At 36.3% G+C, this 16,619-nt stretch overlaps 1 protein-coding gene and 1 long non-coding RNA gene across 2 annotated transcripts; both read right to left on the minus strand.

Moving 5' to 3' along the window:
- Positions 1–4,489: 4,489 nt before the first annotated feature.
- On the minus strand, positions 4,490–5,196 carry LOC141724784 (uncharacterized). Its single transcript, XM_074527050.1, has 2 exons — positions 4,778–5,196; positions 4,490–4,692 (listed from the first exon to the last, which is right to left on the minus strand). The coding sequence occupies exons 1-2, from the start codon at positions 5,160–5,162 to the stop codon at positions 4,676–4,678; spliced, it is 402 nt and encodes a 133-aa protein (XP_074383151.1). The 5' UTR covers positions 5,163–5,196; the 3' UTR covers positions 4,490–4,675.
- An 8,452-nt stretch (positions 5,197–13,648) lies between these two features.
- On the minus strand, positions 13,649–14,817 carry LOC141661528 (uncharacterized). The gene is made up of 2 exons (XR_012550006.1): positions 14,630–14,817; positions 13,649–13,898 (listed from the first exon to the last, which is right to left on the minus strand). It is a non-coding gene; the product is annotated as an uncharacterized LOC141661528 (long non-coding RNA).
- Positions 14,818–16,619: the final 1,802 nt, after the last annotated feature.

The following is a 16,619-nucleotide window of genomic DNA, read 5'->3' on the forward strand; positions in this document are numbered from 1 at the left end:
CCTGCTCCACTGAAATTTGTTTTTGATGCTCCATCAAAATAGAGAACCCAATATTCTTTCTCCTTATCTTCCTTCTCTTTGTTCCCATTATCGATTCCCTTGTCTTGTGGCACGGTATCCTCCTGCCCCCCGACTTCTTGGTTGGGTATGGTACACTCCACCACGAAGTCAGCTAGTGTCTGGGCTTTTATTGCCGTCCGCGGCTTATACTTGAGATCGAATTCTCCCAACTCTATTGCCCACTTAATCAATCTCCCACTTGCCTTGGGACTGTGAATGATATTTCTCAGAGGCTGATTCGTTAGCACCTCAATCTGATGAGCCTGAAAGTAAGGACGCAGCTTTCTCGAAGCCATTACCAAGGCTAGAGCAAATTTCTCAATAGTTGAATAATTCAATTCAGCACCATGAAGAATTTTGCTGACATAATATACGGGTTTCTGAACTTTTAGCTCCTCCTTAACCAACACCGCGCTCAAGGCGCTCTCTGAAACAGCCAAGTACAAGAATAAAACTTCATTCAAAGATGGTTTAGCCAACAACGGGGCCTGAGCCATATACTTCTTTAACTCTTCGATTGCCTTCTGGTTTTCCTCACTCCATACAAAGTCTTTGATGTTCTTCAGTGACTTGAAAAATGACAAGCACTTGTCTCCTGACTTGGAGATGAATCGTCCTAGCGCAGCGACCCTTCCTGTGAGTGAACATCCTTGACAGTTTTTGGTGGTTCCATGTTCAGGATTGCCTTTATTTTATCGGGGTTAGCCTCAATTCCTCTCTTTGAGACCATCAATCCCAAGAATTTTCCAGATCCTACTCCGAAAGCACACTTCGTAGGATTCAACATCATCTTGTGGTACCTCAGGACCTCAAAGGCTTCCCTCAAATGGGTTATATGATCAGTCTTTAATAGACTCTTGACTAACATGTCATCAACATAGACTTCCATAGTCTTACCAATAAGATCCTTAAAAATTTTATTTACCAACCTTTGATAGGTGGCTCCTGCATTCTTGAGACCAAACGCCATGACAAGATAACAATAAACACCAAAGTCAGTGATAAATGATACCTTTGAAATGTCATCCTTATGCATTTTGATCTGGTTGTATCCGCTAAATCCATCCATGAAACTCAGCATCTCATGTCTGTTGGATTTTTAACACAGCGGAGGCATGGCAAAACACTTTTACACATATAAAATCCAAATAAAAGCATACAGATTATGAATAAAAATTCGAGGGATCCAATCTAACCTTTAAAAATAATTCAGAGACAACGATCAGAGATCCTTAGCAGTTGCTCCTCAAGTGTGAAGCACTCCACCGGTATCCACCAAGAAAACGATGTTAAGGAGGAGAAAGGAGGTGGAGAGAATTGGGTTTTCTAAACTTTTTGGGTTTTGTGTTTGATGTAGGTTCGAATAAAATAGGGTCTATAATAGTGTATTTATAGGCAAAATTTTCAGCTGAAATTTTCCCATAAATATTATTATTATTATCCCATTTATTATTCTCATTAATAATTAAAACACTTTTTAATCATTAATCCTTTTTCTAAACACTTTAGAAATAATTCTCTCTCTTGATTTAATTTCCAAAAAATTAAATCCTTTAATTAATAATATTAAGAACTTTTCTTAATTAATTTATAATCAATTAAATCTCATTTAATCAATTATTAAATTTTCCAATTAATTATTTATTTCACAAATAAATAATTATTAGCCATTATTAATTAATTCCTCCACCATTAAATCATTCTCTTTTTATGGTGTGACCCTATAGGTTCAATATTAAGCCGATAGTAGAAATAAATAATAATAAAACTATTTTATCATTATTTATATAAATTCTCTAATTTATTAAATATGATTAATTAATTAATCACATTTATTCTACATCGTGAGTGATGCTTCTCAACATATCGCGACTATCCGGATAATATGAATTCACTGCTTAGAATACCAAGAACCTGTCAGTGAATAGTTACCGTACAATAAACTCCTTCTACCCTACAATGTCCCGATTAAATACAAGGCATGGATCTCGTGTCAAGCCTATCTAATTCAATCACTTTGCTTACCATTTACTATGCGTAGTTCTATGCAAATTAGAAACTCCTTTCTAATTTCATTTACTCTGACCAGAGATTCCTGAACTAGCTTAAGTGGATCAGCCTTGAACATTCGCTTCCTTCACTGGAAGGGGTAGATCCTTTATTGATCATACACTATCTTCGTGTACAAATTCCTATACCCAGAAGAGCCCTAATAATTGTCCCTGGAGACTAAGAACTAAACCAAAGCATAGTTCAGTGTACACAAGATGACTATGATGACCTCAAGTCTAAGGATACTTGTACAACTATCACTATGTGAACAACTGCTGACACGTGAGTGAACTCCATCAGTTGTTCAACTGTGCGAGTCATGTTCAGTGAAATTATTCCATAATAAGCACCTACATACTAGCTATAGTGTCACCACACAAATGTCTATGAGAACAGACATCCTTCATAATGAAGCAAGCATAGTATGTACCGATCTCTGCGGATTATTAATTACCAGTTAGTAATCCTACGACCAGGAACTATTTAAGTTTAGAGTTATCATCTTTTTAGGTCTCACTATTATGATCTCATCATAATCCATAAAAAGCTTTACTCTAAACTATGGTATATCTTATTTAAACACTTAAATAGATAAAGCCCGTAATAAAAACAAAACAAGTCTTTATTAATATCAATGAAATCAAAATAGATTACATAAAAGTTATTCCAAAATCCCAATATACGATTGGACTTAGGACATATTCCTTTCAATCTCCCACTTGTACTAAAGCCAATCACTCTGGTATCTAATACCCTTCTTGACGATCAAAGTGACTTTCATAAAGTAGCTTTGTGAGTGGGTCTGCTATGTTGTTATGTGTGTCAACTCTAATTCAATACAATATAAGAAATGTTACCGCGCTCCCACTAACCCTTTTGTAGACGCATGGTTCATCTGTGTTTTTGATAAAATCAAACTCTTTGATTGTCTCATCAAAACGAATGTTCCATCTTTCGAGAAGCTTGCTTTAAACCACATATGGTTCGCAGCAGCTTACACACTAGGTTTTCATTTCCCTTGGAAAGAAAACCATCTGGCCATCTGCCAGATTTCATAGTCGCAGTAAGCAGCATTCGCAAGCAAAATCCGAACTAATTTTAACAGGGCTACAGGTAAAAGGTTTCATCAAAGTCAATCCATTGCCTTTGTTTGAATCCTTTTACCACAAGCCTGGCCTTAAAGGTCTCCACCTGGCCATCTGCTATAATCTATCTTTTGTATACCGTATACATAGATTCCATTCTGGATTTCATGGCACTATGCCTTTTCTCTGAGTCAACACTACTCATAGCCTCATTATAGGTTACAGGGTCGTCATCATTATTGATCGACAACTCATTGTCATTCTCAATGACAAGGCCACATTACCTCTCAGGTTGGCGAGACACTCTCCCTGACCTATGAATGGGCTGTTCCACAAAAGTTTGTTCAGTCAGAACAGGTGTTTCCACTTGATCCGTAGTAGTTTGTGCTTCTTAAACTTTATCAAGTTCAATTTTGCTCCCACTGTTTCCTTCAAGGATAAACTCCTTTTCCAAGAAGGTAGCATGTCTGGAGACAAACACCCGAGGATCGGTGTAAAAGTAATACCCTAAAGTCTCTTTAGGATATCCCACAAAACTACATTTTACGGATCGATATTCCAGCTTATCTGGGTCAACTTACTTGACATAAGCTGGACATCCCCAAATCTTAACGTATTTAAGACTCGGTTTCCTTTCTTTCCATAATCTCATACGAAGTTTAAGGAACAGATTTTGGAAGGCACCATATTCAGTAAATATGCTGAGGTTTCCAATGCATAACTCCATAGGAATACTGAAAGATTTGCATAGCTCATCATGGGCCGAACTATGTCTAACAAAGTTCGATTTCTCCTTTCAGATACTAATATGGAGGAGTCCACTGGGAGACTATACCATTTACTTTGAGATAATCTGGAAACACTCCATTAAAGTATTCACCACCTCGATCTAATCGAAGAGTTATAATACTATGTTTGGTTGTTTCTCCACTTCATACTTATACTCTTTAAACTTTTCAAAGGCTTCAGACTTGTGTTTCATCAAACACATATCCGAATCTAGATCTATCATCTATGAAAGTAATGAAGTATGAAAATCCACCCATGGCTTGCGTAGACATTGGTCCATATACAACTGTGTGTACCATTCCTAGCAAATCTGCAGCCCTCTCTCCATGTCCACTAAATGGAGACTGCAGTGCCACTATAAAGTGAGATTTTCATCATCCCTTTTCTTTTATTAGTTTGTTCAATCTGAAGTAAATTATGTCACATATATACAGACCATTATTTAAAGTACCACGTCCATAAAGAATATTATCTCTAAGAATAGAAAATTCATTATTCTCAATAATAAATGAAAATCCAGTCAAGTCTAACATGGGAATAATATTCCTCACAATCGAGGGAACAAAATAACAATTATTTCAAACAATAGTCTTGCCCGTAGGCATATGTAAATGAAATGATTCTACATCTTCAGCAGCAACTCTTGCTCCATTTCCATCAGTAGAATCACCTCATCTTCCTCAAGAGTCCTACTTCTCCTTGGTCCCTGCAACAAATTGCAGATATGAGAACCACAGGCGGTATCTAATACCCAAGTAGAAATGACATATTCACTTCTATCATGAACATACCTGAATCAGAAGCGGTAGTCTCACTACCCTTCTTCTTCAATTCTGCAAGGTAAACCTTACAGTTCCTCTTCCAGTGCCCCACCTTGTTACAGTGAAAGCAAACAACTTTGCTCTCGGGATCTTCAGCTTTTGGTGGAACCGGCGTTTTCTCACCTACTTTCTTCTTCTTGGAAGAGTTCCTCTTCCTTTTCTTAGGATTGGAACCTTCACCAATTAGAAGAACAGAACTCTTCTTAGGGGGAAAATTCGATTCCGCAGTCTGCAATATATTGTGGAGTTCAGGCAGGCTGACATCCAACTTATTCATGTGAAAGTTCACAACAAACTGCGAGAACGAACTCGGAAGCGATTGCAAGACTAAGTCTTGGCTCAGCTCCCCATCCATGGCAAAACCAAGTTGTCCAAGACGTTCAATCAAATTGAACATCTTAAGTACATGGTCATTCACAGATGATCCCTCAGACATCCTACAACCGAACAACTCCTTTGATATCTCATATCGAGCTGTCCTCCCTGCCACATCATACAACTCTTGTAGATGCATGAGGATAGTGTGAGCATCCATATGCTCATGTTGCTTCTGTAGCTCAATGTTCATGGAAGCTAGCATGATGCATTGAGCAACATTTGCATCATCTATCCACTTACGATACATAACATGTTCATCATTATGTGCATCACTAGCAGGTTCAGTAGGCTTAGGTGAGTCAATCACGTATTCCAGCTTTTCAATCCTGAGAATAATTCTCAAGTTTCGAAGCCAGTCAGCATAATTAGGACCAGTCAATTTGTGAGCATCTAGTATGCTCCTGAGTGATAGTGCAGAAGACATAACGTACAAAGTAAATATGTAAATGATAAACACATAACAACACTTAGCAAATATTCGATTTCATTTCAAAATACTATATGAATCGGGTCTTTATTCATAAGTGGCTCCCACTAGTTTTCCTAATTTATTCAACCTCCTACGTGAAAAAATTAAGCATTCATAATGGTAGTGTAAATAGGGATCCTACATTCCATTACACAACCCCGGTTGTGGCATGAAACGCCATGTAATATTCAATAGGCAGACAACTCTTGTCAATTACATCTAATGTTATTCCCTAATCAAACTTTAGCCTCTTGAATAATTGAGTCACGGCTGTGGCACAACAAACTCAATATTCTAAGTCAAGTCTAACCCAACATTCCGTACTATTGAATCAGTCCCTAAAGGCCCACGGCTGTGGCACGTAACGACCTTTAGATTCTTATTCAATGTGCACATCTCTATGTAATAGACAAGTATTTCTTATTTCGAAATCAAAGCCCTCGGCTGTGGCACGAAACGAAAATGATTCAAAAATAAGAACTACTTTCTATCATGTTGGAAGGCTATGACCGACACAAGCCCGTTGTATCATTGGCCAATTACTACTTGATATTATTTAATTTTAGAGGGATTATATTACGTTACAATCATAATCATATTATAAAGAGATTCTTCCTTTTAAATTAAATATTTCAAATCAATAATCAATAATCAGATGATTCCCAGATCGGGTGGAGCATTGTCAAGAGGCGTCACTTAATAACCCTTTCTTACAGATAGAAATCTGTTGTTGACAGAATCATCCTTTCTCTCATATCGAAAATTCATATTCAATAACGTGTTTCACAAACACAAGAATCTCATGATTGTATTCATAATATTGTTATTAAGGTTATGAAACAATTTCACTATACTAGGTTGTCTAACAAACGCCTTATGTTTATTTAAGTTTACCTAAATCTATCATCGCATGATAAACTAAGCATATATCACATATATCAACATGAATAAACATCAAGGTAGGCATGTTATATCATCTAGCACATTATTCTAAGCATTATACATCTCTATGTATCACATGAAGCATTTAAAAGCAACTTAAACAGTTAAAAATAGCTTTAAAACACTTCATGGAAATATAAACAGTTCAAAACTTTTATATAAACTAAAATTGATCATTCCATTAGATCCGTCTTGAAAAAACGAATCCAACGGTATATTGCACGCCTAAAACGGAATTACGAAACTCCCAGAAAATCAATTTTAAAATCAACAGAGGGCTGTAACGCATTACAGGAACGCGTTACAGGACCTGTAACGCATTCCCGTGATGCGTTACACCACTTTTAAGCCAATATAGAGTGTAACGCATTCTACAAATGCGCAATAGGCCTACCCGCGTGCGCTGCACGCGCCGACAGTTTGCAGGCGGCTGTCAGCTTCCTTTTCTGTTGTGTCTTTCGTACCTATGCTGTCTTCTTTCTGTACTATTTTGTGCAATCAACAGCACACACAGATGCAGAAATACAAACATATATATACAATATATACATATATTTACTTATTTAATTACGAATTTAATTACAAGAACTTCAAAAATTCATAATAAAAAATCTATACATCCTAAAATTATGAAAAAAAATACCCAGACGATCTACAACACTTGTAGAACCCAGATCAACATTCAAAATTATTCTGAGAAACGATTTCTCATCAGACAAAATTAATCAATAATATAACTTGTAAAAATCATAATTAATTCATACAAGCACATAAAATTCTGAAATTTTTACCACAGATCTATATGCATACAACCTATGCTCTGATACCATTGTTGGATTTTTAACACAGCGGGGGCATGGCAAAACACTTTTACACATATAAAATCCAAATAAAAGCATACAGATCATGAATAAAAATTCGAGGGATCGAATCTAACCTTTAAAAATAATTCGGAGACAACGATCAGAGATCCTTAGCAGTTGCTCCTCAAGTGTGAAGCACGCCACCGGTATCCACCAAGAAAATGATGTTAAGGAGGAGGAAGGAGATGGAGAGAATTGGGTTTTCCAAACTTTTTGGGTTTTGTGTTTGATGTAGGTTCGAATAAAATAGGGTCTATAATAGTGTATTTATAGGCAAAATTTCAGCTGAAATTTTCCCATAATTATTATTATTATTATCCTATTTATTATTCTCATTAATAATTAAAACATCTTTTAATCATTAATCCTTTTTCTAAACACTTTAGAAATAATTCTCTCTCTTGATTTAATTTCCAAAAAATTAAATCCTTTAATTAATAATATTAAGAACTTTTCTTAATTAATTTATAATCAATTAAATCTCATTTAATCAATTATTAAATTTTCCAATTAATTATTTATTTCACAAATAAATAATTATTAGCCATTATTAATTAATTCCTCCACCATTAAATCATTCTCTTTTTATGGTGTGACCCTGTAGGTTCAATATTAAGCCGGTAGTAGAAATAAATAATAATAAAACTATTTTATCATTATTTATATAAATTCTCTAATTTATTAAATATGATTAATTAATTAATCACATTTATTCTACATCGTGAGTGATGCTTCTCAACATATCGCGACTATCCGGATAATATGAATTCACTGCTTAGAATACCAAAAACCTGTCAGTGAATAGTTACCGTACAATAAACTCCTTCTACTCTACAATGTCCCGATTAAATACAAGGCATGGATCTCGTGTCAAGCCTATCTAATTCAATCACTTTGCTTACCATTTACTATGCGTAGTTCTATGCAAATTAGAAACTCCTTTCTAATTTCATTTACTCTGGCCAGAGATTCCTGAACTAGCATAAGTGGATCAGCCTTGAACATTCGCTTCCTTCACTGGAAGGGGTAGATCCTTTATTGATCATACACTATCTTCGTGTACAAATTCCTATACCCAGAAGAGTCCTAATAATTGTCCCTGGAGACTAAGAACTAAACAAAAGCATAGTTCAGTGTACACAAGATGACTATGATGACCTCAAGTCTAAGGATACTTGTACAACTATCACTATGTGAACAACTGCTGACACGTGAGTGGACTCCATCAGTTGTTCAACTGTGCGAGTCATGTTCAGTGAACTTATTCCATAATAAGCACCTACATACTAGCTATAGTGTCACCACACAAATGTCTATGAGAACAGACATCCTTCATAATGAAGCAAGCATAGTATGTACCGATCTTTGCGGATTATTAATTACCAGTTAGTAATCCTACGACCAGAAACTATTTAAGTTTAGAGTTATCATCTTTTTAGGTCTCACTATTATGATCTCATCATAATCCATAAAAAGCTTTACTCTAAACTATGGTATATCTTATTTAAACACTTAAATAGATAAAGCCCGTAATAAAAAAAAAACATGTCTTTATTAATATCAATGAAATCAAAACAGATTACATAAAAGTTATTCCTAAATCCTAATACACGATTGGATTTAGGACATATTCCTTTCAATGTCCAGCAGTGGCATCAATCAAAGTATCAATTCTTGGCAGCGGAAATCAGTCTTTGGGGCATGCATCATTCAGATCAGTGAAGTCTATACACATCCTCCACTTTCCATTAGCCTTCTTCACCATTACAGGGTTTGCTAACCACTCCGGAAATTGAATCTCCTCAATGAAACCAGCCTCTAAGAGCTTTTCTACTTCCTGTTTTATAGCCTCTTGTCTTTCTGGGGCAAAATTTCTTTTCTTTTGTTTTACTGTCTTCTGGCTTGGATCCACGTTTAACCTGTGAGTAATCAATTCCGGGTCTATGCCTGGCATATCAGCTGCTGACCATGCAAACACATCACTATTTTCTTGCAAAAATTTCACCAACTGCCCTCTAAGGGGCTCCTCTAATGTGGCTCCAATGAAAGTCATCCTCTCAGGATTTTCGGGGTCCAAAGGAACGGAAACCAAGTCTTCTGCTGGTCTTCCTCTATTCTCGTCATTTTCTCGGACATCCATATCTTCAATAGGAAGAACCTGTCCCCCGATTCCATCTGCTCTCAAAGAGGCCACATAACAGCTTCTAGCCATTTTTTGATCTCCTCTCTCTTCTCCAATCCCGTTTCGGGTGGGAAACTTCATGACTGAATGGTAGGAAGAGAGGACTGCCTTGAAGGCATGTATCCCTGTTCTCCCCATAATAGCATTATAAGTTGAACTAGCCTTTACCACCACGAAATCCAGCATCTGCGTTGCTTGCCTTGGTTCTGTACCTATGGTGGTTGGCAATTTGATTATCCCTTCCACAGGACATTCTACTCCAGCAAATCCATATATCGGCATGTCGGTTGGTGTCAACTGGGAGTCGTTATACCCCATCCTTAGAAAGGTGTCGTGGAGCAAGATATCCACAGAAGCACCATTATCCACAAGGACCCTCTTAACCGGGCTATTTCCTATTATCGGTGTTATGACCAGCGGGTCGTCATGAGGGAACTTCACACCCTCTAGGTCGGAATCATCAAAAGCCAATGTTACTTCTGTCCTGGCCCTCTTCGGGGCTTCTCCAACAATATGCATAACCTCCCTAGTATATGCCTTTCTGGAATTTTTGGACAATCCAGCAGCAGTTGGACCTCCAAAGATCGTGTTTATCACAAGTCCTCGAGGGCGTCGCGGTCCTCCAAAAATTGCATTTATAACCGGCCCTCTAGGTTGGGGATTCCGCCCCTGATCGTCTTGGTCCCTTCTACGATCTTCAAAGTTCTTCCTTTTATTATTATTTCTGTCCCCTCCATCTCCAGCATACTTATTCAATCTTCCTTTTCGAATCAAAAACTCAATTTCGTCTTTCAACTGCCTACACTCATCGGTGTCATGGCCAACATCCTTGTGAAACCTGCAATACTTGCTCTTATCTAGCTTGGCGGGATCAGCCTTCAAGGGCTTAGGCCAGCGAATATCTCTATCTTTCTCAATCTCCATCAAAATCTGACTTCTAGGAGCATTCAGCTTAGCGTATTCAGTGAACTTTTGCCCAGGTCCTCCCTTCTTGGGGGTTGAATCAGGGTTTTGTTCGGTTCTAGGATATTTGTCCTTTGCAATATATTCTAAATCAGTTTTCCGCTTCTTGCCTCCAGTGGGCTCATTACTTACTACGGTCTTCCTCATACTTTCTTCAACTTTGATATACTTCCCTGCCCTCTCTTGGAGCTGCAACATGCTTTCAGGGGGACGTTTGGCCAAGGACATCTTGAAAAACTCGTCCCTAGTTCCTTGTTGCAGTGCTATCATGGCTACCTTATCATCAAGGTCCGGGACTTTTAAAGCCTCCTTTGTGAAACGATTCAGGTAATCTCTCAAGGATTCCTTAGCTCCCTGCACAAGACTCATAAGAGATGCTGAACTTTTCTCATGGACTCTTCCACTGATGAATTGCTTAATAAAAGCCTGACTTAATTCTCTGAATGATCCAATAGAGTTTGGGGGCAAGCGACTGTACCATCTTTGAGCCATACCCGACAGGATTTGAGGGAAGGCCCGACACTTTATAGCATCATTCACGGGTTGCAGCAGCAGTGCATTAGAGAATATCCTAACATGATTAGCGTGGTCTCCCATGCCATCATAGGATTTGATAGTGGGCATCTTGAATTTCCTTGAGATATGGGCATTCATTATCTCTTCTGTGAAGGGTGGAGTTGGATCATCAGGATCTCCAAGGGGAAGGAGATTGCTTGGATCAGTTCTTGGGACGACAGCCCTTCTTCGTACCGGACCATCCAGGTCTATGACAGGAGGAGGATTTCTCCCCCTAGGAGGTATCTGGGATCTGGTGGCCTGGTGAGCCTCTAAATCACGCCTCAGCCTTTGGATCTCAGCCTCATGAGCCCTGATCCTTTCCTGCACTTCTTGGGGATTCGCCCCTGGGGTGCTTTGAGGGCGTTGCCTTCCATCGGCCATTGGTTCTTTGCCAGGACGCCTCCTTCTCGGGGCCACTTCATCATCTGAAGATACAGAGTCTCTCTCAGTGTAAGGACCAGAAAATTCTCGATCCTCGGGGATAGGAGCCAAACCTTGTATATAGGGGGGCGACTGCCCTCGTGCTTCACTTCGCCCAGCATATCCACTTCCTCCAACCTCAGGGTAAAGGGGCATCCCATAAGGGGGGTCAGTAGTAACAATAGTTGAATATTCATACCCGACGGGTCGAGAATTCACAGGTATATGTACTTGTTGAACTTGAGGATTCGTACCTTGAATAGTCGAGGGAGTTGTCCCTTGTGGCTGAGGTTGAGTTGCCCCTATCTGGGCTTCCCCCTGAGTAGATGCATAAGTTGAATGAGGAGGAATCTCCACGGTCGACGAAATCACCTGGGTTGCCTCTGATGGTGTTCCTTCCTCTAAAACTCTAATTGTTCTCCGTGTTCTCGCCATGGTTGTTGTTGTGCTTTCCCACAGACGGCGCCAAATGTTATGGATAAAAAACTAAGATTATTATTTGCTGTATTTATTACTAAGATTCGGGAGCTCAAGGCCTTTAATGGTTGCTCTCGTGTTTCGTAGCTTAATTCTGCCTTTACGAGATGCCTACGTATCTCTGTGAATTAAAAAATCAAGTCAAAAAATGTAGTTCTGAAGTGTGGGGTGAGGTCCCTTATATAGATATTGGGAGTCCTTGAATTGGACTTGGTATAGGAGACTTGGTGGGCAAGTCTCATAATTAGAATGGACTTTGGAGTCCTAGATAGTAGGAAACTGATTCCTTATCCTTTTAGGTCCCCTTGAGGCTAATCTGTAAGGATTTATATCCTTATCGGGACTCTTCTCCATAGCTGATTTTTCCCTTATTAATTAATTACGAAATTAATTAATAATCAGGGTTTTTAGGCCTTCTTTATTTCATCGGGCCTGATCTGGTCCATCAGGCATGATCAGCATGTTAACCTTTCTGGTCTGAATGTCATACATCTTCTTATTGGGCCCAGCAGCCCATACCTTGTATAATTAATGCAATATTTAATTATACAATCAGGATTTATTTATTCCTATCAAAAAGGTTTCCAGAATATAACAAAAATTTAAGGTGTTTTAGAAGGAAAGAATAATTAATCAATTTTTAATTCATGAATTTTGGAAGGGTTCAATGAATTGATAAAATAAAAAAGTTTAAACAATCGATCCGACGGATGAATCGATGTAGATTCTAGAATGTTAAAATGAATATAGAAATTTATATTCATTTGAAGAGAATTGAGGTAACTGTCCTGAGCGATAGGAGTAGACATGAATATAAGTTATTATTTTTGTTGTAAATAGTGAATTCAACAAAGGATTAATTCAAGAAATTTTCTCGAAAGGAAATAATCATAAATAAGGTTTCAGAATTTAAATCCGTAATTTTCACCCAAAATTAGAAATATATAAGTCAAGCAGGAAAAGAGCAGAGAAAACTTGCCTTATTTTTAACGATAGCGCACTAGCAGTGGAAATTCACCTTCTCGGATTAATTAATTCCAATGTCATTTACTTCTAAAAATAATCATTCACACAATATTTTAGTACAAATATCCAAAAACAATAATTTTATGACCCTTAAATACTAAATAAATATTGACACTAAATAAACCATCTATTTCTCAAGTACTCGTTTCAATCATTAATTCTTTGCTAGGACTCAAATAATTTTTTATTATTTCTTGGAAATTATTCATGCGTGAGGATGATTTATTTAGTCCCTTAAATATTTTAACGCCACACTTGTCCTCAAATTATATTTATAAATTGTTCTTTTTTTTAAAGAAAGATAATATCCCAAATTAATTATTCACCAATTATAAATATTTCATGTATCGAGGTAATATTTAATATTTAAGGAGAACCGAATTAATTTATTTTAATAATCTAGAGGCAAATATAAATTCACATCGCGCTAATTATATTATTCAAAAATCTTATATTTTCGGGAATACTCTTTAATTATCCAAATATAGTGTTGAGGTAAAAGTGAAATACACTTAAGATACTCTTTAAATACAGTTTTTAATACGGAGTAAAATCCATCACAATACTCTTCAAATACCATTTTTATACATTTTAAATACACACCATAATTCCAAATACAATTCCCTTATTATTATTATTACATTATTATTAGTACATTATTATTTTAATCCACAAATATATTTTCCACTCACCCCACCATCATCCTTCTTCTCTGCTGCCACCTCGCCAGAAGCCATTGCAGCCACCGGCGGCAGCCGTCGTCCGGTCGCTGGCCGACCACTTTCTGGCGGGGTCTTTTCACCCGTTTTCTTCCTGAAATTTATTAAAAACTACCCAATAAATCATTTTTCCAATGTCATTATTCAAAAATTGCTTTCGAATCAATTTTTCGGGCAAATTAAAATTTTCTGATGATCTCTCTCTCTCCTCTCTCTCTCTATCCCCCTCTACTTTGTATATCTCTCCCTCTCTCTTATTCGCCCTCTCTCTCTCTGCCTCCTTTCTTTCTCTCCCGCCGCTACACCGCCACCACCACCGACGATGGTGGCTTCAGTGCCCCCTCCAACACATCTGCATATATATGCAAATACACACACAAATATACACACACAGATTCTCCCCCCCCCCCTATCTCTCTGTTTTCGGCGACCACCAACGCCACCACCGTGGTTGAGGTGGCGGTTCTCCGGCCATCCAACCCTTGGACTACTCTCTCCATTCAATCATTCATTTCCCCTTTCATTCTCCACAAAATAAATCAATCACCCTTAAACCAATTCATAATAATAATTAAACACCCAAATCTTCTAACCTATTTTAGTACAATCTGAGAATAAATCCCAAATCCAAGATATTGGACCCTAATAGCCCATTGGGTTTTTAGTGACCCAACACAATTACATAGATCAATTCATAGCATTTTTAGAATATTCATCACACAAATAAAGATATATTTAAGCAAATCCTACATGATCTTTGATTATAAATTTAAAGCAAATAAAATCATAACTCTATTAATAAGAGAATGATTTCAAGGAAATTACCTTAAATAAAATTTGTGGATTTAATTAATTCCAAATTACTTCTCTCTTGATTGCCACTTCTAACTTTCCACTGAAGTGATCTCCTTGATCTTTGATTGATCACCACCCACTCAACTACAATTTACTAATTTTGTGCTAGTAAGTGATGAAGCTTCTCTGTTTTGGAAAATTGATGGTGTGTTTGGTGGGTTAATCCTATTTATAGATTTAATAATTAACTAAAATGGGTTAATTTAACCATGGTGAGATCATTCTAGAATTCCTTAGAGATTTCTAAATAATAAAAAAATCACAATTTTACTAGTAAGGATATATATATGGTCTTTTATTACTTAGCTCTTTTTAATCTATATTTTTTTATAATACTATAGTCTACACTTCTATTTCTTTGGAAAAATATACTTAGGGAATAAATTGAATATTTGCTAACTGACAAAATCCATAAAATAATTTAAAGAAAAGAAATACTTAGTATTTAATTTACGAAACAAGTCTAGATAAAATAAAATGTTACTTGTGAAATTTATCACATAATTCTAAAAGTAATATTAGGACTTAATTTACAAAACAATTCTTTATACCTTAACAAATTTTTGGGAAATATAATAGAATGAAAATATAAATAATTATAAGCATCTAAAGTCCATCCTATATTTTAATAATAATTTATAATACACAAAACTAATAATTCTATGAATATTATAACCAATGAAGTCCCATCAATAAAAAAATACTGTACTTGATGTATTAATAATTCAAATGTATTGATCCTCGTTATAAATTACACGATTATGAAAATAAATACAAGGAGTCGTTTTACCTATTAAAGTACTTTGATCTTTTTCCATCAAAATGATTAGCTAATCAATATCAATTCAGAGCTAATAATAAATTAACAAAATTCTTCGAAATAGAATTCGAAATCATTTTACTAATCGCATGCTCTTGATGCATTTCCAAAGTACCCAATAGCGTAAAGCAATGAAATTTGTAATATCATGTTCAAATAATAACTTATGTTATTCTTAATAATATTTTATCGGATTATATGCAATAATTAAAAAAAAAATCTTCTCACGTTCCCTAAGCTTAAAATCTATCTAACAGTCCAATAAGTTCATTTACCGTGCTAAGTCATAAAATAAAATAAAATGGTATGCTAATTTACGTACTCGAAATTTCACGGACATTACACACATGCTTAACCACAAATTGTAGATGAAATGCTTGTTAACCAGATTGAAGCGTTTGCAAATATAGCCCAACAACTTCTTACATCTGACATGTTAAATCAAGACTATCAAGCAGTTCTTCTAAACTGCAGAGAGGAAGGTGAAGACCAACAAGAAAATATTATGGATGCAGTTGAGAGAGATGAAAATGTGGATGCTTGGTTATCTAAATCTTTAACTATTGACATGGAGGAATCTCTCTCAAGATTCCGGAAAGACTACATCACCATTCTTGTAAGATTATCATAATACAAATTCAGAATATAGAAAACTTAAAGATCCAAGATTATCAGTCAACAAACCATTCTATCATTGAATTGGAAAGTCTACAAATGCATCTTGAAGAGTGCAAGATCAAGGGCCAAGATGAATTGGACAAAGGAGGGTCACAGACCTGTAAGATTACATGCAGATTTGCTGCACTCAAAATGGAAACAGATAAATAGAATATAGAAAATGTTTAGTCCATTTTAGTGTAATCTTTGTAAGTTGTGCATGTTGATTTATAAAATATGTCATGGGTCCTTTGTTTAAAAAGCAGATCTACAAATCTTGTATTCTCTCAAGAGAAGTAGCTGAGTTCTTATTATTCAAGAACACGGATTTGTAGCACAACTAATTTGATTTAAATATAAATCAAGTGAGTTTTGATAAATTGCTTATGTCTTTTATATTGAGTTATTTATCACTACAAATTTATATCTAGTTGTTGAAGTTCCAAAGCCTAAAATAATATGATTTTTAAGACAGTAAAATCA

Source organism: Apium graveolens, chromosome 5, assembly GCF_009905375.1.
Source record: "Apium graveolens cultivar Ventura chromosome 5, ASM990537v1, whole genome shotgun sequence".
NCBI classification, from domain to species: Eukaryota; Viridiplantae; Streptophyta; class Magnoliopsida; order Apiales; family Apiaceae; genus Apium; species Apium graveolens.